Source organism: Uloborus diversus, chromosome 2, assembly GCF_026930045.1.
Source record: "Uloborus diversus isolate 005 chromosome 2, Udiv.v.3.1, whole genome shotgun sequence".
NCBI lineage: Eukaryota > Metazoa > Arthropoda > Arachnida > Araneae > Uloboridae > Uloborus > Uloborus diversus.
Window position 1 is genome coordinate 102,063,414 of NC_072732.1, and position 23,887 is coordinate 102,087,300.

General features: G+C 30.7%; 1 protein-coding gene across 1 annotated transcript in view; it reads left to right on the top strand.

Annotated features, from left to right (window-relative positions):
* The first annotated feature begins 1,556 nt into the window (after positions 1-1,556).
* The window catches only part of LOC129217206 (tRNA:m(4)X modification enzyme TRM13 homolog), a 43,324-nt gene continuing 20,993 nt past the window's right edge, over positions 1,557-23,887 (top strand). The window contains exons 1-7 of the mRNA XM_054851475.1: positions 1,557-1,880; positions 8,947-8,993; positions 9,086-9,152; positions 13,016-13,072; positions 14,397-14,466; positions 16,179-16,364; positions 19,655-19,743. Coding sequence (XP_054707450.1) covers positions 1,749-1,880; positions 8,947-8,993; positions 9,086-9,152; positions 13,016-13,072; positions 14,397-14,466; positions 16,179-16,364; positions 19,655-19,743 — 648 coding nt within the window. The 5' untranslated portion in view covers positions 1,557-1,748. The remainder of the gene's footprint in view (positions 1,881-8,946; positions 8,994-9,085; positions 9,153-13,015; positions 13,073-14,396; positions 14,467-16,178; positions 16,365-19,654; positions 19,744-23,887) is intronic.

The following is a 23,887-nucleotide window of genomic DNA, read 5'->3' on the forward strand; positions in this document are numbered from 1 at the left end:
ATTCGACCTTTTTTCACTCCCCAACCACTGGCCTAAATGTACTGTAATTGGTTTTGTTCGGCGATCCTAACCGGTCGACCACTGAGTAACCGATTGCTAACCGCTGCGTTCTATCATCAACCGGTTAATATGTTGATTAGTTGATTGAAGCACGTGATCGATTAACCGGTTGCTACCAGTTGAACTCGTCGAACGCAAGCATTCCTTGTGTTCGACGAACCTCACCGGTAGACCGGTTACTAACCGCAGCGTTCTATGATCAACCGGTTACCATTCTAAGCAGTTGATTAGAGCACCTGATCATTAGCTGTCACGTGATTAACTAACCGGTAGCTACCGTAACATAAGCATTGAGAGCGTTTCAAAATTCGCCGCCAGGCAAAATTGGGCGCCGAGCATTTTGGACGCCGGAAACATTGGACGCCGAGCATTTAGGCCCCGGGAATACTGGGCACAATATGCTCGGCGCCCAAAGTGCTTGGCGCCCAAAGTTCCCGGCGCCCAAAATGCTCGGCGCCCACAAAGTTCCCGGCGCCCAAAATACTCGGCGCCCAAAGTTCCCGGCACCCAAAATGCTCGGCGCCCGAAGTTCCCGGTGCCCAAAGTGCTCGGCGCCCAAAGTTCCCGGTGCCCAAAATGCTCGGCGCCCAAAGTTCCCGGCGCCCAATATGTGGCGCCCAATTTACGGCGCCCAATCTTCCTAGACGTTCCCCGAGGAATCAAAACTTCCTCACCATGCTTAAAATGCATTTCAATAAAATGTCTTTCGAAATGCAGAGCACAAATTGAGCAATATTTATCAAAAACTTTATCTAACCTGGGAATTAACGAGTTTCACTTCTTTAGTTTTTCTTCATCTGCTGGAGCTTTAAAAAGCGAAACTTTTTCCTTGCACGTTTTGTGCAGACTTTTGCACCCTGGTACGAAACAAGATGAAGATTTACTTCTTCTAATGTTCAACTTTGATGATTCCATTATAAGCCTTAAAGGTTGTTTCATGAAATATTCACGAAATAAAGGTAAAAAAGAGAAACGCGAAAATTGTAACGAAATTCCTAGTCTACTAGTGTTAACACCGCGAAATTGAACGTGCACCTCGACCGCACTGCTCTTTAGCGGTTTTCATACAATTTGTCTTCAAGAATCGCGGGGAAAAAAGCGCCGATCGGCACACTACTCTTTCTAGGCAGTATATTTCTTTTACCAATGTATTAAAACAGGAACAGATTTTTTTTTTACTTGGATATTTTATCGTATTGGTACTCGTTGTACGTAAAGGTATTTATTTATTTATACAGAAGCTAAACAGCTTCAAATACATGAAGGACTGCACAAAGCGCCTTTTCTCGGTTTCAGACACACTGAGGAAAGGTTTTATTTTAGTCATTTAAATCACAAGAGAAATGATATAACATCCAGGGCACCGCCTTTTCTACCACCAAGCCACCTTATCGCCTTAAATAAAATACGTATTGAAGAGTAGAGACTTTGCTTTAATTTCTCTCACCTTACTATTGTTCCACGACGCTTAATGAAATAAAGAGAAACGTAAACAGTCCCGCTTCCAGGAATGAAACATATTTGCTAAAGTTTTCTAGCAAAAATGTATTGCATTAATGTCATTAATTCATCACAAGGAATGAAAGCTGAAAAGTTTACTCTTTTGTAAATTTCGTTCATTCGTTAGATTTCGAGGTTAAGCAAGAAGTATTTATTTTTCTTTTATTTTAATTTGAAAGCCTTTGACGATGAATAAACGTTCAGCACCAGAGGAAGCAGCATGTTCCTTTTTTCTTGAAAGAAAAAAACGAGCATGTCGAATGAAGACAGTAGAGGGTATGTCATATTGCCCGCATCATTCTCATTTAAACGCGGAGAAGGTAATATTTTTTTTTCTTTTCTGTTTTTAATCTTTTGCTATAGGTTCTGCCGAACTGCATTCTAAATAAATTTTAGTGTTGCTGTTTTTTTTGTTTTCTTCCAAACTGATTTACTGTGAAAACAATATGTAGAAATTTTTTCTTTGTTGATTAGAAATGCAATGCTAATTCAAAATTCAAGAAATGATTCTGTTTACATCATTTCCTATTTGAGGAGACAGGGAATGTTAGTCCGCTTTTCTTCTTTACATTTTCTATCTCATCAAAAACTTAAAAAAAAGACCCAGTTTAATTTTCTATCTACGTTTCATTAAATATTTCATCATCCCTGTTTTTTTAAAAATATTCAATGCTTCAACTTTTATATAATTTTTTAACAGAACTTTGTGAAATGGAGTGATTACGGTCTGCATTAAGAAAACAACTTGGCAGTTATATAATTTTAATGATAAATCAGGGGTCTGGCCAGAGGAAATTTGGGTCCATTAACGGACCTTTCACAAAAATCCGATCAACCAAAACGGACCTTTCACAAAATCCCGACCAACCAAAACGGACCTTTCACAAAATCCAGACCAATCAAAACGGACCCTTCTCAAAATTCTGATAAACAAAAACAGATCTTTCACAAATTGTTTTTTGGAAGAGCAAATCTCAAATCAAAATAGTGCAGCATATTTCTCACGATAATGTTTGGAACCTTTTTTAAAGTTAAATTAGAGGTATCAACTTATACAAAATCTGCTAATTTTGCAAAAGAAAAAAAAAAGGCGCTCTTGCGGTGCTCCTGCAAGCAAGCAATAAATAACTACTAAGGCCAAATAAATATAATGCTTGTTGTTGGTTTCTATGAAAGAAATTAACAGCTGAAAGTCAGTTTGGGCATAATTTTTGCTTGTTTGATTATGCAGTGGTGGTGTTGCAAACTTCTCTGAAAACGTCAATCGTAAGCACTTTTCTCCCAGCTCATGATTTAATAAACAATAATATACAGCGAAATGAACTTAGAACTGCCAAGGATAGTAGGAATGGGAGGGGGAGGGAGGAATGTGATCGCTTCAGATAGGTTACCAACTTTAAACTTATCGCCACTGCCACTTAGCGTCTGGCAGGTGCGATGTTTAAACTGTTTATCGCCATTAAGCTTCTGGCGGGCGATGTTTAATTGTTATTTTGAAAGCAAGTTACGTTATATGGTTTTGATTTTTCGATCCTAAAAAGGACAATTAATTTTAAATAAACTCTTTTATTTATCGTTTTTTTCTTTAGATGCCTGCATTTTGAAAAGCGCGATCTTTTTACATTCGATATGAGAATCATACTTTATTCTTTTTTTAAGCTAACTTCGCTTTATTAGGATGCAAAACACTCAACATTAAGTGTCAATGATGTAGTTTGCGCCATCTCGAAATTAAAAAATTTCGTTTTTACAAAAAAAGATTTTTTTTTTACAAAATTTGATTTTTCACAAAAATAATTGATTTTTCACAAAAAACGGACCCTGTGAAAAATCCTGGACAGACCCCTGTAAATGTTATTCATAACTTATATATAATTTTTGTTTTATTGTAAAAACATACAGTTTAAAGATCAATATCACATCTTAATTTGAACCAAATGTTAAATTTACCAATTTCTACTTTTGCTCTGCTTTTGCCAGAATCATTGACATTTTCTCAAGAATCAACAAAACTTGGGCCTTCATTAACTTCATTCTTGCTAATACTAGAATATTGCTTTCTAATACTTCTATAAGTTTTCATTCTTTGTGAGTTTTCTAAAAGTGAATCAACCTATTCTGGGTTCTTGGTCTAAAATAATGCTGGTACTTTTTTTTTTCTTTTTGACAAAAAAAAAAAAAAAAAAAAAAAAAAAAAAAAAAATAAAGAAGGAAAGAAACTATGCCAATAATTATGAAATAAAAGAACTTTAGGAGAGGAATTCAATTTGTTGCTCCATTGTTCATGAAAACTTAAGAAAAGTAAAGTTGCAGGCTTATGAGATTTACTCAGCAATGTCAAAGCAACATTGATATTTGTTTCTGAAATCAAATTTGTTGCACCATGTGATTTCACTGTAGTTTTTATAGGACTATATCATAGGACTTAAAAATAAAAATATTATAGTTGTTTTAAAATTATTGAGACCAGTTCAAGGTGATCCATGGTGCAATGATCCTGGACTGTCCCCAAAATTCTAGGATATGGCCAGAGGAAATTTGGGACCATTTAATGGACTGTTTATAAAAATTGAATCAACCGAAACACCCCTCACAAAATTCTGTTCAATCAACATAGACCTTTCTCAAATTATTTAAAAAAAAGCAAATCTGAAATCAAAATAACTCATATTTTGATGTTTTTGCCCATTATATTTTGAATCTCTTTGTAAGATAAAACTTGGGGAATCAGCTTAAACACGTATACCTGTTAATTTTGCAACACTTTTTAGTGACAACTTTTAGCATTATTTTGGATAAAATTAGAAGGGTTTTGAATTTTTGATGCTAAAACATATGGTTGTGTTTTGGTTATATGTCGGAACTGCTGTATTTTTCTGCGTGTTACTGGTACCTGAAATTCAGTACTGTCTGCTATGCTTTTATGAACCTCCAAATTGTTTTACTCTATATTTTTGGCAAATATGTCGATGATTATTAATAATACTCATCATGTAGACCTGTTAAAATTACACTCTAAAAGTTTTTTACTGTAATTAATCCTTAGCGATTTGCCGTTATTTATGCTTTTGATGCCACCTTCATTTTGACAAAAAAAAAAAAAAAAAAAACAATCTCTTTGCATCCGATATGAGAATTGAAGTTTATTCATTTTTCATGCTAACCAGGCTTTATTTAGATGCAAATAAATTAAAATTTATGACTCATATTTTTGTACTTATCATGACTTCTCTTTTAAAATTGCTACACTTTTGTATCCCTCTATTGGAATCAGATTTTTCTCATTGTTGATGCTTATTTTAAAAGGCCAAGAAATAAAATTCCTTTTTATTTTAATTAAAGTCATAAAATTGGAAGTTTTAAACAAAATTCTGGTGCTCTTTAACCCTTTCCAGCTCCAGTCATTAAAATTTTTAAAATATAGCAAAAAATACTATGGGTGTAAATTCTAGGCATAGGTCAAAAATGTTTTTTAAAGATTTTTTCTTGCATTGCAATTTTCCGCATTTGTTGACATCGCCCACCTAGGACTGGAAAAAAATGTTTATTAATTTGAATCTTTTACAAAAATATAATTGAACATCTCAGTCAAACTGAAGAAAATTCATCAACTGTTGAAGAACAAATTAAAAATTTTGAAATTTTACGAAAATGACACTTTTTGGTAGGGGAGATTTTAACAAGAAATTGGGACAACAGATAAAAAAAACTCTTTTTTGTACTGCTGCAATGATCATTAATAAGAAATGTAAAACATTATTTTTTACATTCACTGAAGTGTGAATGATTATCATTGAAGCAATTTTTGTGGTTTTAGAGAGAAAAGATGTCCTTTTTTGTGACTACCAGTTCACAACGCTGGAGAGGGCTTAGTGTCTTATGTAGTTAAATTCTGAACTGCTGTCAGAAATTTGTTTTTGTTTCAATTATTTTTAAGTTTTTACTAACTTATTTAACATTTTTAGTTAATATTTCTTAGTATAATATGGAAAATTTAGAACTGTGTAATATTGCATACCCAGCTAGCACACGAACATTGGTCCAACATTATCATATTACATTGGACCAGTGCTGGCATCTTACTTCGGAATATACCTTAAAACGGTACGTCAAAAAACTGTTATCCAACGGCTGGTTATTGGTTAGTTTCAAACGTTGTTCTAATGTGAAATACAACATTAATCTAACCATTTCCAAACATAATTTTGATGTAAAGCACAATGCGTAACCAACATTTTCCAACGTTGTTCCAATGTAAAATTCAACAGTAAACTAACCATTTCCAAACCTAATTTCGCTGTAAAACACAACGCTTAGCCAACATTTTCTAACTTTGTTCCAATGTTAAATTCATTATTAAACTAACCATTTCCAAACGTAATTCGATGCAAAATACAACGCTTAACCAACATCTTCTAATGTTGTTCCAATGTAAAATACAACAGTAAACTAACCATTTCCAAGTGTTATTTCGATGTAAAATACAACACTTAACCAAGATTCCCTAATGTTGTTCCAATGTAAAATACAACAGTAAACTAACAATTTCCAAGCGTCATTTCGATGTGAATTACTACGCTCAACAATTTCTAATGGTATTCCACTATGAATTTCAACACTAAACCAACTATCTTCCAATGTTGTTTGACTGCAACGGTACACCAATAAATTACTACGAGGTGCTCTTAATAAGAGGAAGTGTAAACAATTTTTTTTCAATCAAATTAACATAAAATGATACATTGACTGAATTTGTCATACAATTTATCACTCCCCCCATTCCTTGCTAAAGATGCAATAAAATATGAACAAAAACTAAAATATTAATTATTCTTACTTTTTATTTTTCTGAATAATTACATACCTTGAAAATCTTATCTTCATAAGCATGCAGCTCTTTTTTTTTATTCCGGAAACATTGATTACGAGCAAGATTGTTCTTAAGACAGAATAACAATTTTGACTTCAAAATTCTGTCGTTAAAATAGCCCAACTTGATAATTCCAAGGTTCAATTTCGCTTTAACCTGGTATATAAAAAAAGAAAAAAAAAACATCTGCATACACTTTTAGCTAGTAAACCCTTAAAACAATTCAAATTAAAGGCAATGATGTTGGTTAAACTTGAATATCATGAAAAGTACTTTTTTTTCCTTTGACCGATACTATTTCATCCTCTCATTTCATTCAAAAGTTCAATTTCATTGATTTTTTTTTCAGGTTCATTTTCTTGTTATTGAAGGAATTTTAATGTACTTTTATCCATCAACGAGAAAAGTTAATTTAGAGACACAATTTTATTCCTGTGGTAAATTGCACATGAAATTTATATAATTAGCAACCAATTTTTAAACATTGTACGTTTAAAATTACCAGAGTGAAATAAAGGGATAACATGAAATTAGAAAACAAGTTCAAAGCATTCACAAAATTCTCTAGAATACTGGGAAAAATCATCTTTCCAAAAAAAAAAAAAAGAAAGGAAAGAAAAAAATCATAAATTTGAATGAGCGAAAATTCTAAGAATTTTGATTCATCAGAACAAAAACCCAAGAACATTAAAGCAAATGAAAGAAAATTTAATTTAGGCAAAAACTCGGAGTGCCCCCACTCCCAAGAGCAAGGGGACACCGCCTCTTTATTACCCCGAATCAGGACCCCCCTCCACAAAGAAAAAAAAAAAAAAGAAAATACCCCTTGAAACAACCTTCCCCCTTAAAATTTCAGTGCCGCTCTAGGTGAGCACCCCTGCAAAAACAAATCTGTAGAAAAATTCAAGCAGTTTAAAACATGGCAGCAACAATTAAGACAATATTTAAAAGAAAACCAGATCCGGGCCTGTACAGCTATAACGATTCGTCTTGCTTTGAACACAAATTAATGTGGAATGCATTTCATACTAGCAAAAAATAATGTTTTTCCTAAGTTTTTATTTCATTTAAAGAAAGAAAAATAATTGGAAAAATTAATTGATTTACTTTGGAAGACTTGTACTAGTTATCGAGGATAATGATTGAACACTTGCCTCTGAGCAAGCATGACATGTGTGAACTCTGGAGGAATGGAGAAAAAAAAGGCTATACTCCTGTGATACTCGTTCCATGCTTTCCTCCCCACTCGGTCTCAACGATTCTGCAGGGGGCTTTACGCATGCGTCGCAGTTTTCACAAATCAGCAGCAAACTGTACTAATTTGGGCGGAATCTAGAACAGGTTTGTTGGTTGGAAATCAGCTGGAAATGCGTTTAGTTAGAATGTGGTTTTTTTAAACACTCCTCCAATCATTCAAATGATAGGATGAGAGTATGAAAAGAACCAAAATTTAACCGAACGCTTTTCCAACCATTGCAATTCATTTTCAACCTTTCATCAACGCAAATCTGATGGTTTGTGCTACCTGGCTATACATCAGAATCACTGCCATACTGCCGCAGCCGAAATACCTTTTGGAGGGGGTTTATTGATCAAAAGTACCTTCTGAAACAGATTTTTTGATTAAAACAGCCCTTTCATATGCATAAACTGCTGTATTAGAATTTGCATTAATGTTAAAACCAATGGCTCTGGGGGGTGTTTTCATCCCCCCTCCCTTTGCGGCACCACTGATCAGGATATTGATACATCAGGAGTGCACATCTCTTCTAGAAGAGCAATGAGAGAATATCTCCAGAAGAGCATTCTTCCTCCCTTGCTTTATACTTGCCAAATACTACTACTGTCCGACCATAGATTGTATGGAAAGGCAAACATCCGGTTTACAGTCGAAAATGGAAGTATCTATTAGTTTTTAGGGATGTGAGCATTTGCAGATGTATGTTTGCCTCTAGATTAAGCAGAGTCTCATTCAAATGAGCGGAATGGGGTGCATCAAATTTTTTACTTTTCTCCCTCATTCAGATAGACTCATCTTAATTGGACGTTTGACAATTTCCTAGAATCCGCGGTTTGAACAGTAATAACCTCAAATTTGACCAATGCTGCATATTCAGTTCAAGATTTATTTGTGTGCACTGCATTCTGATATTGTCGTTAATTTAGAGTTTTTAAAATTTCAGTTCTATATATGCCATGGTTTTGGGTATGCTATTGCACCATTGTAAATATGCCCCTTAACCCTTGCTCTAAATTGAGGTTCTAGTGGTATCAACTGGATTATTGAGCATAGTACGTAGGTTTTATATTTTATAAAGATCTTGGAATAAAAATAAATAAACAAAACACGTTGGAAAGGTTTTTTTAATCAAATGAAACATTTATATATTTTTTTTGAATTTTTAAATTGTTCAAAAATGTGTTTTTGGAGTGTCACATACAGTGTTCAAACGGTTTTGCAAGCTAATTTATTGGTAACTTTCCACTACTAATTAATCTAATTTTGTTTTTTGAAGAATGACAAAAAGGGCTTAAGAATTCCTTGTCCATATGATTCTTCACAGTAAGTATATTATCATTTTGCTCTGTCTAAATTTGAAATAATGATTCATTTATGATTTTATTATCTTTCATCTGATTATTTTATTGTTCCAGCTTTTGCTATCAGTCCAAGTTGGAAAAACATTTGAAGAAATGCAATGCAAGAGAAAAGGAGAAGCCTGTTGGTATAATTTAAAAATACTTTTACTTGCTATTAAATGAGAGTTTGAAAAGAATCTAAATGTATTTTAATTAGTGTGATATTTTTTTAAATCTTTCTTTGTGTGTGTTAAGTAGTGAACAGCAGATGTGCAAAGCAATTTGAATGCTGAAAATTGCTTTTGTATTTGTTTTTGTTGTTGGAGCCAAAGATCTATGGTGAATTTTTAAATACAAATACAAATATGATGACCAGAAAACAGGCTCTGAGCCTAGCTAAGCTGGCCCCAGTTAGTTTATTAGCCGCCAATGAAGATCAATAGCCCTCTTAAAGCTGTCCCTCCTCTTATTCATTACCACCTCCTACAGTAAGCTGTTCCAAGTGCACGCACCTCTACTAAAATAGTAATTTTTCCTAATTTCCAGGTTAGCATGAAAGAACTTGAAAACAGTGACCCCTTGTCCTGCTTTCAATGCAAAAATTATTGAGTCTGTCGGCTGTCGGGGTAATTTGGGTATAAAAATGACCCATTTTGAAATTTCAAGTCCTGTAATATAAATTCACTTGAACTTTTTTCTTCTTTTTCTTGTTGTAGCTTAACATTGTGACCATCTAGAATAGTTTTCTGTAAATTTCATGTTAGTAGACTCTTTTGTGTAAAAATCACTGTACCCAGAGTTACTAAAAATGGTAAATACTATATCAAAAACTTTCACTATCAGGGGTCTGGCCAGAGGATATTTGGGTCCGTTAACCGACCCTTCACAAAAATCCGATCAACCAAAACGGACCTTTCACAAAATCCCGATCAAACAAAACGGACCTTTCACAAAATTCCGATTAAACAAAACGGACCCTTCACAAAATTCTGATAAACAAGATCGGATTTGTCAAATTGTTTATTGAAAGAGCAAATCTGAAAGCAAAATAACGCACATTTCTGTGTATAAACCGATAATTTTTGGAACCTATTTTTAAGTCAAATTAGAGGAATCAGCTTATACAAAATCGGCTAATTTTGAAAAAAAAAAAAAAAATCGGCACTCTTGGGATGCTCCTGCAAGCGATAAATAATTGCTACTGCCAAATAAATATAATGGTTGTTTGTTTTATCACAGCTAATTAGCAGCGGTGTTTTTGTAAACTTTTCTGAAAAGTCATTGGTAAGCACTTTTCTCCGCTCATGATTTAATAAACAATAATAATATATATCTGCGAAATGAACTTAGAACTGCAAAGGGATAGTAAGGGTGAGGAAAAAATATGATCGCTTCAGATAGTGTTACCAACTTCAAAATTATCACCACTTAGCATCTGGCGTTGAACCTTTATAATGACTTGATTAGAAAATATTCTCATCATTTTGACAGCTTGTCAATATTTGCGTTTTTACGGTGCGGTGCGATGTTTAATTGTTATTTTGGGAGAAAATTATATGGGTTTTGGTTTTTCGATGCTGAAAAGGATGATTAACTTTAAATAAACTCTTTTAATTGCAGTTTACAAAGAAAAATCTTTAAATGTCTACATTTTGAAAAATGCAATCTTTTAACATCCGATATGAGAATCATATTTTGTTCTTTTTTCAAGCTAACTTCGCTTTATTAGGATTCAAATAAATGAAAAGTCTCTTTATTTCTGTTAGAATTCTCATTTCAAATTTTTAAAGCAAAATTCTATTTTCTGTTATGAGTCAAAAATTAAAATGCTAAATAGATGGTTGATTTTATTTTTTGGGTCAACTGTGTCCACAGATATTAATGATATGTTTATCATAGGACTCTAAAATGCAATTTTAAAATAATTTTATCAAATATTTCTTTTACAAGCCGTTTTTATACTTTTGATGCCTTCACTTTGAGATTTGCGATCTCTTTGCATCCGCTATGGGAATCCGATTTTTCGAATTTTTAATGATTATTACGCTTTGTTAAGAGGTAAACAATTGAAATATCTTTTTATTTTTTGTTAAAATCACGGAATTTATAAGTGTTAAACGAAAATTCTGTGCTTTTTAAGAGTGTCTTGGGTCAAAAAGTTGAATTGCTGAACCCTATTCTGAATTTTATTTTATTTATTTATATTTTTGTTATACAATTATTTTAAGTACTGTACAGAAATATATCTAGTATAATTTAACATAACGCAGAATGGTAGATAAATATTGATACTTGAAAGAGCGATGCCCCCCCCCCCCCCCCCCCCGCCAAATATCAGAAAAAAAATCCAGAATGATTTTCTCGACGTAGAAGAGGAAAACACTCAACTTTAAGTTTAATTGATGCAGTTTGTGCCATCTCTAAATTCTAAAATTTCGTTTAAACAAAAAAAAAAATTTTTTTTTTTGCGAAAATTTTTGATTTTTTACAAAATTAATTCATTTTTCACAAAATTATTTGATTTTTCACAAAAAACGGACCCTGTGAAAAATCCTGGACAGACCCCTGACTATACCCATATTCCATTCATGGGAAAATTTGGGTAAATAGTAACGATTAGAGATCAAAGCATGATTTTACTAACCATCTTACTTAATTTTATAAAACTGAGGTTGAAGGTAGGTATAAACCTAATTAATGAGATAACATGAATTGTAATTTTTATGAGTATTGTGATAACTTTAAGGCTGAAAATGACATAAAAATAGCACAAAATGATAACCGTTTATTGACAATAAGTAGTTTTTGTGACTGAAAATTTACACAAATTTGAAAAACCTTGCACTGTAATCAAGAACAGGAAACATATCAGATATCTGATTGATCCATTCAATGTCATTGTTGAGAAATTATAACATTCACCTGCTCTTTTACACTTACTTAAAATTCAAATCTATAACATTCTGGATTTTAAAAATATTGAGCAATTATTTGCCCCTGTAATCCTTTAGCTTTTTTTCACATTTTTTTCTGTTCGTGGACAGATCCTATAAGTCTTCTGGATGGCCGGACAAAGTTTATTTTTAATTATTCTGCTTTCAAATACATGTGTTTTGGCCGTTTTAGTGGGTTTGTGGTTTTTGTATACATTGCCATCCTTAGAAAATAAAACTATTATCAATATTAGTGTTACCATTACCAACATTTTTAGCACATATAACCTTAGGGAATGATTTTGCACAAATACCTATTTTTATAGTTCTATAAAATGATAATTTTTCATTCCGATTGATAAAATATAATGTATATGGAAATTACTCCTTGTTTTTAAATCATTAATAGCATGAAATCTATTAAAGATAAATGTTTCCATTCAATGGAAACTTAAAGTAAACATATCTAATTTATAAAGTAAACATACCTAATTTTTAAAGTAATCATACCTAATTTTTAAAGTAATCATACGTACATTTGGAAAACTTACAGTAACGGGTTCATTAGCCGCACTAATAGGAAATTATTTTTCCCCCTTGCATTGCTATCTCTAGAAAACTAAACTTTTTTTTTGTCAATATCAATACCAGAGTTACCATCATATTTTTAGCATATACCCATAGGCAAAAAATAATGTTCACAACTATGAATTTTGTACGTGTATGAAATTATTAGTTTTCACTTTATTAAATGAAATATAACCTATATTCAAATTGCCCCATTATACCCAAATTCCTTGTAACCCAGAGTAATGCTAATCTTTGTTGTTAAGTGATGAACATTTAAAACTAAAAAAAACTAGTGAATTTACTCCTAACTCAGTAGAACCAGGCAATAAAAATTATTTCCACCTACACTTAATCAAAAGCACTTCACCTTCCAGTGTGTACTTTTATCCTGCACCAATATGGTCATTGTAGTCAATAGTTATTTTTCCACAAAATATTTAAAAAAATATTTCTGTGTGTAAATTTAATGTTATAACCACATCTGTAGTTTTTCTCCCCTCAGGAATATTTTGTAAAGAATATCAATGTTGGTGATGAACCTAAAGATGAAGTTTGCAGGGTAATTTAATTTTTATGTATAAACGATAGCTATGCATAGTTAAATGCTTGTAAAACATTTTTGTTGTTGTATAACAGGGTTTGCCGGTATATATTATGATATATATCATAATATATATCTGATATTTATTTTGAAAATATTACAATATTTGGTATTCTCGATATTTATTTTTCGACCATCAGTATTTTTGATATAAAAGTTATATTAATCATAGTAATATTGTTCATTTATTATCATAAATAACCAAAAAGTTATGCACTATATTTTTATGATATATTAATACAACATTAATACAACAAATTAATAAAATATTTTTTTAATTTTACATTCATAAAACCATTTGTAATATAACAATTTACATTCATATTAAAAGTACCTAATTAATTATTAAACGTTAGTCAAAAAAAAAAGAAAATGTCTTATGACTATGCACCCGACTAATGCATATTATTTATTTCTGAATCATGTAACTATGTAAAAGTAGCTAACAAGACAAATGAGTAAAACAGCTAATGCTAAATTAACTCTATTAAAATTTACAAAAATATAAAATTAAATATTAGATAGGAATAATGAAGGAAAACTTAATTTTAAGTCTGCATAATGTAATAATAATTAAAGAGTGATTTGAGGATGCATTTGCTATTTTGAAGACATTAGTTTGTGCTGATTGAAAATATCGGATGGATATCAAAATATCTGATGTATATCAAAATACTGGATATTTTCGAAAATATCATGATATTTTCAAACCCTGTTGTATAAGCTAAAGAGTTAAAATTTGAAATGATGATGATCTTGAACACCTGCAATTAAACATTATGGTTGTCACTGCTAATTGATCACTGCAAAAAATTCACTAAAACATTCAATGATGTCTATGCAGAACTTTTTTTTGTGTGTGTGCATGGTGTTTAAAATTATTAAAGTGACTATCAGGTACCTCTTTGGACAACATTTCAGCATGACATTTTGCTATAAACTTAAAATGCAGGTGATATTAGTGATTAATATTTAGCCTTTGTGAAATAGCACTTTTAAAAATATATTTGCAAATTTAGCTAGTTTTTAATAATTTAACTATAGAAAATTATTGTATTTTGCTTTTGAAACATTTACATTTATTAATAGTTATATATTTACATTTATATAAACATTTTATAGTACTAAAACGTTAATATCATTCAATTATTGTTTATATGCTTCGTATTTCTATCTGTTAAAAAAAAATGTCAGGCAATTAGTTCTCTAGAATTTTTTAATTTCATATCAGTCCCTAGTTATTTCCAATGGTATGAAACTTTTATATTTTACATTTGAATAGGTAACGCTGAAAGATGTAAGTGATGAAGAACTTCTGAATTTAATTGAAAAGATTAAGACTATATATGCAAGTAAGTAAGCTGCAATGTAATTAAAATTCAAAATAATAATTTTGTTTTGGATTTTTATCAGAGATGGCAATTATTATTATTTTTTTTTAAAGTAAGCTATTGCTAGAATGGGGTTAAGGCTTATTAAATATTTGTTCATAAATCCAAAGTATCATGAATCATATCATACTTAAAGGTTTTATTTATATGTTTTCAAAGCAATTTTTCGTAATTTTTTACATAGAAAGTTTTTCTAAGTTTTTTTCTTAATGAAAATACTATTATTATTTTTCCTCCTACTAGTTAGTTTCTGTTTTAACTCTTATAAAATGCAGTACAAGGGTTTTTCATTAAGTATCAATACCTCCTATTTTCACAAATGATTTTTCAAAGATATCTTACTTGTATAATACTTTATTTTCAAGATAGTAAATACAAATTAACACTAATACAAATATGAAAAAACACTTTATGGCTTTTAAATAGCAAATCATTCCGAAGTAATTTTGTTTTGTACTCATTTTAAGTTTCAAGACATTCATTCTTCAAGCCAAGGATAATATATATCTGTTTTTAAACATGTGAAAAAACTCATAAGTAAATTATAAGTCAAAAATATTTTTAGATGTTTTAAACATCTAAGAAATTTGAAAATGATTACTTTTAATTGCCTTTTCCCACCTTTCTGCTCGTCTAGAAAGCTCGTTTTTTGCAATAATCAAGTTAAAGGCATATCTAATTCTCTATTGCCTGTGTCCTATTTCTTTTTCTTTCTTTTTTTTTTTTACAAGTGTCAGTACTTATATTAAATGACAATGAATGCACAAAAGAAAAAAAAATCATTTTTGAAACCCTTTGAAGGTAGTATTATGATAACAGAATAGAAAAATCAGAATTTTGTTATTTTCTGCGAGATTGAATAACTTTTAAAATGACCTAAATGTGCTTACATAACTGTTAAAATGTCTTCACAAATGCAGTAAAACCCCTCCTAATAGACACTCCTCTTATGCGGACAATTTTTAATTCCCCGATTCCAAGGCAAATAATGTTATTAAACCCCAGTTCCGCGGACACACCTCTAATTGCGGACAAAAAATTTTTTCCTGTTAGTGTCTGCATTAGAAAGGTTTCACTGTAGTTCTTATGAAAAGGACATTATGATTTGTAATGTGCTGGATTTACCCAAAAAGGACAATGGCCATTAAGTGGAAACGGCCTTTTTTTTGTTGGACTATATGGTTGTAATCAAAGCAATCACTTTGCACCAGCTGAGTGATCAGTCGGTGATGGCTCGTACCATTCTTCAGATTCAAAGCAAAAAGACTGTCCTAAAATTAGCAGGTTTCATTGCAGGTAAACTGGCACCATGCTAACAGTGCTGGTGCCAAAGGGCTATTCCCAGCATATGGTATTAAAAGAAAGATATTGTTAAAGCACAATTTAAATAAAATTCAATCAAAGTTATCTAGAATTTAAATATCTTACTTTTGATAACTTGTATGATCAGCATTTTAAATTTTTGTGGAGCTCTTAGCAAGAATTTGCTGAAGCCAACGTTTCTGGGAAACTGATTGGTATTCAACGCTTAAAGCTAGGGAGATAAAGTAACATCTGTCATTTACTTCAAACATTTGTTCAGCTAAATAACAGATTCTATGTATTTGTGTTTATTTTAATTTCTGAAAAGTAATTCTATTGTAGAGTACTTTTGACAAGATAATTTTTTTTAGAAAATTGTAGTGACATACAAAACTTTAATGAAGTACATCCCATACTTTCAAAAGAAATGCAAGATACTGATGATGGTGCTAATTCTTTCAAGCATATGAAGCAGCAAGGATCCTTGCTAGAAATACTTTCAAAATTTAAACTTTTAACAGATGGCTTGTGCTTTGTTGAGTTTGGAGCTGGAAGAGGTAAAAACAAATCATAATTTTTATTTTATTAAAAAAAAAAAAAATGTGGGAGTAGCTATAAAGAAAACATATTGAATCAGTAACATTGTAATTTTGATTTTGAAAAAATGCATCCCAGAATTAATCACTCCTTTTTCACTTCCTATTCAAGAAAATTTCTTATTCACTATATTTCCTCTCAAAATCATCAATTATTAAATTATGTTCTGTAATATCTTGAAAGTTTTTCCTTAAATATCGAATTAAGAAAGATTTTGCTTACATTTTTTGAGGCTATTTCTTAAGCAACAAATTAGTAAATCTTCAATTCAAAGATACAATATGTATAAATTAGGGTATTCGTTAACTATAGGATATTTTCCAAAAGTTAAAACTTTGTTGCTCTCACCCTCTAATCTTGTCATTTTGCGATTATGAACATATTTAAAGCCAGGATTACATTTTCTGCTGTCTCTTGACAGTCATTTTTCAGCCCTCCCTAATAGGGAATTTTTCGATACACTGAAGTAGGTAGAGACTGATCCAGGAGCGTGTATAAGAATTTATTTTGAGAAGGTTGCCGTCAAAATATTATGAGAACTTTCCAAATTTAAATTTAAAAATATTAAAATCCTTATTCATAATGAATACTTATGAATTTATTTTGAGAGGGGCCCCAGGCCTTTGGGCTCCTCCCTTAAATACATCCTCGGACTGATCACTTCGATCAGTTGAGGTAGTACCAGTTTCCCTGAAAATAGGGCCTAATCAAAAAATAAACCCTACCATGATTTATCTGGCTGCTTCTAATATAAGTTCTAGCCTTAAAATAAGCTCTAAATTAGATCTCCATTCAAAGGAATGCCCTATAAAGCAACAGCTAGACCAGTGTCTATTAATCAAAATCAAGATAAGAGCTATATTTCTGAACAACCAAGTTCAAATACAACAAATATGCTCACATGAATTGAAATAAACAGATGTGTTTGCCAATACCTCCAAATTTCAATAATTTTCAAGAACTTTGCTTTAGAATTAGATGTTGAGCATTTTAGTGCAGTATTTTTTTTTAAAGAATAGATTTTGATGCTCAGATAAAATCAATGCTAAAAGAAAGAGTTATTATTTCTTGAATTGCAACATATAATCTGTGAATAGATTGCTCTCTTACAAGCAGTGAGCAGACTTAGATAAAATGAAAAGCTTTCTGCGAACACAAATCCTAACTGGAAAATTTTCTGCAAATAATTATTTTGCCTAACTCAACCTTGAATAAAAAATTAAATTTATATTCAAATATGAAAGAGACAAAAAAAAAGAAGTGCTTTAAATCATTTTTTTTTACAATAACCTATAGTTTGTGCTTATTTTTCACCAACTGAAGAAAACTGCCAAAACCATTATTTTTTTCACACATGTGCTTTAAAAGGCTTTTAGAGAAAGGCTTTAATAGAAATAAACTAGGATTATTTTTTAAATTCCCTTTAATTTTTTGTTTTAATTAACGTTAGCAGTTGAAAAAAATTTCTGCAGAGCCAAAAAGACAAACGCACGAACGCCGTTCGCGCGTTTGTCTATATTACGCAACACTGGCAGTAAGGTTGGTTGTGCTGCATAGCTGGTATTAAAGAATTTTTAGCATGAACAAATATTAATTATCCTGCTTAAAAAAATAAGACATCCTCTGAACCAAAGTCTAAACATACCTTTTACAGCAAAATTTAATCTAAGACTGGTTCTTATTTTTGAGGAACCTTAGTACTTGTGTAATAATGTTCAGACTTGAATGCAGCTTAAATTTTGGCTGCAAGTGGCAGAGGAGGAAACTGTTATACAATGCCTGTTTGTTTTAGCATTTGTTCTTGTATTTGATTTCAGTAGTTAGTCTAGTGTTTGTTTAATCTTGGCCACTTGAAATATGATTATAAAGTTTTGTTTCATTACTATTATTTGCCAATTCCTTTTTATGTTTGCTTTTAATGCTGTGAAGTTAAATTAAAGGTGTTTTTATGAATTTTGAGTTTTTTAGTAATTTATACTACATTTACAAAGTTTTTTTTTTTTTTTTGAAGGCTTCAATTAGCAGAAATCATAATCACAAAAACAAACCCTTTTTCAAAAATTGCATTCACAAAAAGAAAACTCATTAATACATTGTTCAGTTTCAGACATTTTTGAACATTTTCATCACATTATATTTGTGTGAATATGTATTTGCAATGTATATTCTTCATATTTCTTTCTTTAATATCAAATTTAATCTTCATAGTTTTCAATAACTTAATTAATGGTGCTGTATTTGATTTTTATTTTTAATAGTGTTTTTTCTACTAAACGATAACAACAATAGATTATGTTAACTGTCAACAAAATAATTTCAGTACTACCAGTTTTTAGAATAGCATAAGAGATGCAAAATTTTCAGAAATTTTGAGACTGTGGAAAAAAGTTTTTCTCTCCCCCCCCCCCTTTTATGTGAAAAAATTGATGTTTTTGCACTTAAAATATATTTTAACAGTTTTATTTTCTTAAAAATCATTAAAAAAAGTTATAATATAAAATATTTTAAAATTTATATGCAACCTATATTGTTAAATTTGTTTTTAACAAAAACATACCCCAATCTTCTAAACCTATCAAAATAAGTTACCAGTAGTTTTCGTTCTTCAAAACACCAAAAATTATCCGAATAATTCTATTTGTTATTCAACCATTAGTTTTGACTAAGATGTAATTTTTTTCCAAATAGTTCAATGATATTTTTTTTTTCAAATGTAACTTGTGAAATTTTAAACAGAAAGTTACTTCCTTTTATTTTAACATTACATGCATTTGTAAAAATACATACCTGTAAAATGCATGTAAAAATACTTGCATTTGTAAAAATTCATGCCCATATATACGCACTTATTAAGTAGAAATATATTTAAATTTTTACTGAAACCTTTCTACTAAATAACAGTATTGATATACTAATTCTGTCTTGTGTATATATAATACTTTAGTGTACATGGAAATTAAATTATCTTAGAGCTTGCATTATTAAAGTTAGTATTTTACAAAACTTTTTAAACTAAAAAAGTATTCAAAACTAAATATTGTAAATTCTGATCATATTATTTTGTGCCAAAAATAATTTTTAATTTTTCCTGAGTCAAATAAACTTTTCAGAAAAAAGCGTTTTCCCCCAGAAATTGTCATGTTTTTCAAATCGTTTCCATTTATTAATTTAACCCATGTTTATAATGATTTCGAATTTCATTCGATAAAATTATTGCAATCATATTCAAGTTTAGACCTATTATTTATAGGTCAGCTTATGTATTGGATTGTGAAGTGTGTTTCAGAAAAAGAGAAAGCATCTTTTATTCTTGTGGACAAATCTGCACAAAGACATAAAGTAAGAACTGTTTTGTTCACTCTAAGTTAATTTTATTTTCCAAATTAAATGATTTTTATGTATCAAGAAAGTTTCATTCCAACACACTTTGCATTTTATGTGTTCTTCGGTAAGACAAATGCCTGAAATTCCAATGTAAATGGAATATGATCAATATCTACCTATCTATTTATGTATGTACATAAAAATGCATAATTCTTTAGAAAAGTGCTATTTCACACTCCAATTTTTTTAATTTTAACTTTTAGCAAGGGTTACAAAATTGGCTTTTTTTTATAGAAAGATATATGCATATTTTTGTTAAACTGCAACAGTTCACAAAGCATCTTCATTTATTAGAGATATTGAGGGCTTAATTTGTAATTTGACAAAAACGTTTTATGAATGTTTTTTTAAAAGTTTTCTTTGATTTTTATTCATGAATTGATTAATTGATTCTTCGTCAAATTTGTTATCTAAAATAAAAATGAATGTACTAAATATGCTACTTATTTTAAAATCACTTCAACTAATTTGTCTATTGAGTTTCAAGTAAACTTCTCGAATAAAACGCTCAGCAAATTAAAAAAAAAAAAAAGGCTTGTAATATTAAAAATAATATACTAAGCATCATTTTATCCTCAGTCTATCTTTACCATTCACATGTTGTAACTTCTTTTATGTTGGATTGTAATGAGATAAATGGTAATGACATTTTTTGTTAATCCATTTTAAAATGAGAACTCCCTATAATTCCAATAATTTGTTTACAGTTTTTTTAGCGATAAATATCCTAAGAGATTTAGACAACTTGAAGAAAGAAAATTATACTGTCAGTTATAAATATTTGCATAAAATGAAATGTCTTCACTACTGAAAAAAAAAAGAAGAATAAAAAAGTTAGCTTTTGAATAGCTTATGCATGTCACATCACAATTTTCAATACCTAATTCAGGTGACTATGAGGTTAGACGACTCAAACTTGGGTCAAATTCATAAGAATTTGAAGTTGGTTACGAAGAGAGTAATGTAAGTAACTATCAGAAGAAGGTTGAAGGGGAAACACAACAAGCAAAACAAAAGCATAATAGTGTTTTAAAATATTCCTGAAAAATTAAATGCTATAAAATAGAAAAATATTTTTTAAGGGATAATGTGGAAAAATTTTAAATGTAAGCACAGATTAAGAATTTCCCTCTTTTTTAAATTAAATTATACTTCATCTTTATTTCTTCTTCTATTTCTGATTTACTTTTTACACAATTATAGTACATTGCTCCATTTTATATTGATTTAAATGTTAGGTTTTTATTGCCATCTTTTATGGAGTAGAAAAAAATTGAACCGTTGTTATGAAATATGTTTAAGAAATTTAATACATTTTGGATATGAGTTAAGAGCCAGTTTTAATAAGGATCGGGCAGAAATGAGATGTTCGGATATACACCATTTTTGATTTTGGGCTCAAATTTTGATGGTGGATTTTTTTAAAGATTTTAGAAGACACATATTTTTTCTTTTCCTCCAAAAAAATTTTTGGGGATCTGTAAAAATTCGTAAAGTAAAGCCCGACGTAGAGGTTTTTCCAAATCAGTATTTTTAAAAATGCGATTATTTCTGTGTACTAAGCATCAGCCAAAAAAAAAAAAAATTCTTGTGTTCACAATGCGAATTTAGTATTTAAATTGAAATATATCGTAAATTTTGTGGCTGACCTACAGTGCAGCCTTTCAGGGGTCGCCAAACTTTGTCGAAAAAAATGAAAAAGTGCCATGTTTGAGGCCCTCTGGTTCCCTGAATTCAGGCTCAACCATGACTTTTGTACATAATTTGTGTAAGAATATAAATAAATTATTAAATTCTCTCATTAGTTGCATGGCTCATCCTCTGCGCTGCCAAAAATGGCAGTTTTTGTATTGAAAAATGTTAAAAAGTGCAGTTTTCATAAGCCTTTATCTCAGTGCACTGAGGGTCAGTGTAGAGCTGAATGCCTGCATTTCAAATTAGAGTATGCATACTTTCCTAAACAAGTGACAGAACTATGGGCAAATTCGTTTCAAGTACACAATGCATATTTCAAAACGGTAAAATGAACAATTCAGTTGTTGATTCAGTCAACATATCTGGGTTTTAACTTTCCTCCAGGGACTTCCAGATACTATTTAAAAAAACTAGTATGATCAAAAACTTACACTAAAAGAGTTATAAACTTGCAAATGGACTGATTATGCTTACTAGCATACTTTATAATATGATAACTGGAAGCAAAGTGAAAGAAAAATGTCAAAATATGATAAAAAATGTACTTTTTAGGGGCCTGTATCTCAGTGCACTGAGGGTTAGTATAGAACTTGATGCCTACATTTCAAAGTAGAGTGTATGTCTTGTCACAAACAAGTGACATAACTATGGGCAGTAGTTCTGCAGGCTCATAAAATGTGCTCCCAGATGAGGAAATTGCTTAAGAGTTAACGATGCATCCAGTTAGTTGTACTCAAGCTACAATGCTTTGTCTTGCATGTTTTTACTGTCCCATTAGTCAGTTAGGCAACTATACCCTTGTTTTATAATGTCATAGCATTGCTTTCATCATAAGTAATAAAATATGACTTAGTAATTGTTTCTATCATGGTTGTTTAGTGCAGAGAAAATAATTTTTGTCGCTATAATGTACAGCCTAAACAAATGTCTACAAACTATAATGTGCAGTACAAATGAAAAAAAGCTAACTTAATTAAAATAATTAAAATATATCTAAAACACCTCCAAAAAGTGTGACAAATTACTTACATTTTTACCGCAATAATAACCATTTTTTCCCCACTTTGCTTCCAGTTATGTAAGTATAGAGTAGGCATAATCAGTCTATTTGCAAGTCCATAACTATTTTATGGTAAGTTTTTGATCATACTATTTTTTTAAATAGTATCAGGAAGTCCCTGAAGGAAAGTTTAAACCTGGATATGTTGATTGAATTGAAAACTAAATAGTCCATTTTACTTTTTTCAAATATGTACTGTGTTCTTAAAAATAATTTGCCCCTAGTTCTGTCACTTGATTTTGAAAATACACATACTCTAGTTTGAAATGCAGGCAGTAAGTTCTATACTGACCCTCAGTGCACTGAGATACAGGCCCCTAAAAAGTGCACTTTTTTTCATATTTTGATGACATTACTGCTATTTTTCGCAGCAGTAAGCATTAACCATGCATTTAATGAGCCTCTTTAATAATTGATATATATCACTACACAAATTGCTCACAAAAACTATGGTTCTACCTCAGTGCATGGAACCAGGATGCCTCAAGCTTGACACATTTTCACTTTCTTCGGCACAGTTTAGCCATCTGCCAGGGTCCACTGAAGGTGAGCCGTAAAATTTACGATATATTTCATTTGAGGCACTAAATATCATGCTGTAATCACAAAGATTACTTTTGCTGATGCTCAATACGCAAAGATAATTGAATATTAAAACATGTTGATTTAAGAAAAAACCCTAAGTTGGGACCAACTTTCGGAACTTTTGTGGGTCACAAAAGTTTTTTTTTGGAAGAAGAAAAAAAAAACAAATGTGTCTACTAAAACCATTCAAAGAAACCACTGTAAAATTTTTAGTGAAATCAAAAATGGCATGTACCTGACCTGCCTGACTCTTATAAAAACTGTCTCTTAATATAACTGAATATATAAATACAAACTACTTTCTAACTCTTGAACATATAGATGTAATCATGCATTGAACTCTGAAAGTTGCATGGTTTTAACATTGAATAATTAATAGTTATTTTATGTATTGTTACTTTAACTATAATAATGCATTATTAATGCAATAGTTACTAAACATTATTTATTATCAGAATACTTTGACTGAACACAAGTGTTTCTTATTGTGCAATAGCTCAAATGGATGATGTTGAACTAATTTATTTTTATGATTTTACAGTTGAATACTACAAACCATATTCCTTGACCAGGACCAGATTAACATCTATTTGCACCCTAGGCCAAACTTAGAGATTACACCCTGCCTCACACATTTGAACTTTATCGAAATTCTACCCCCCCCCCCCCCCCATTACCAGAAGCGTAGTAGCGTCCTGTGACAGTTGAAGATTTCGTGCTGCCCCCCGTTTGATAAAAAAAAAGGATGGGTTTCTTTCT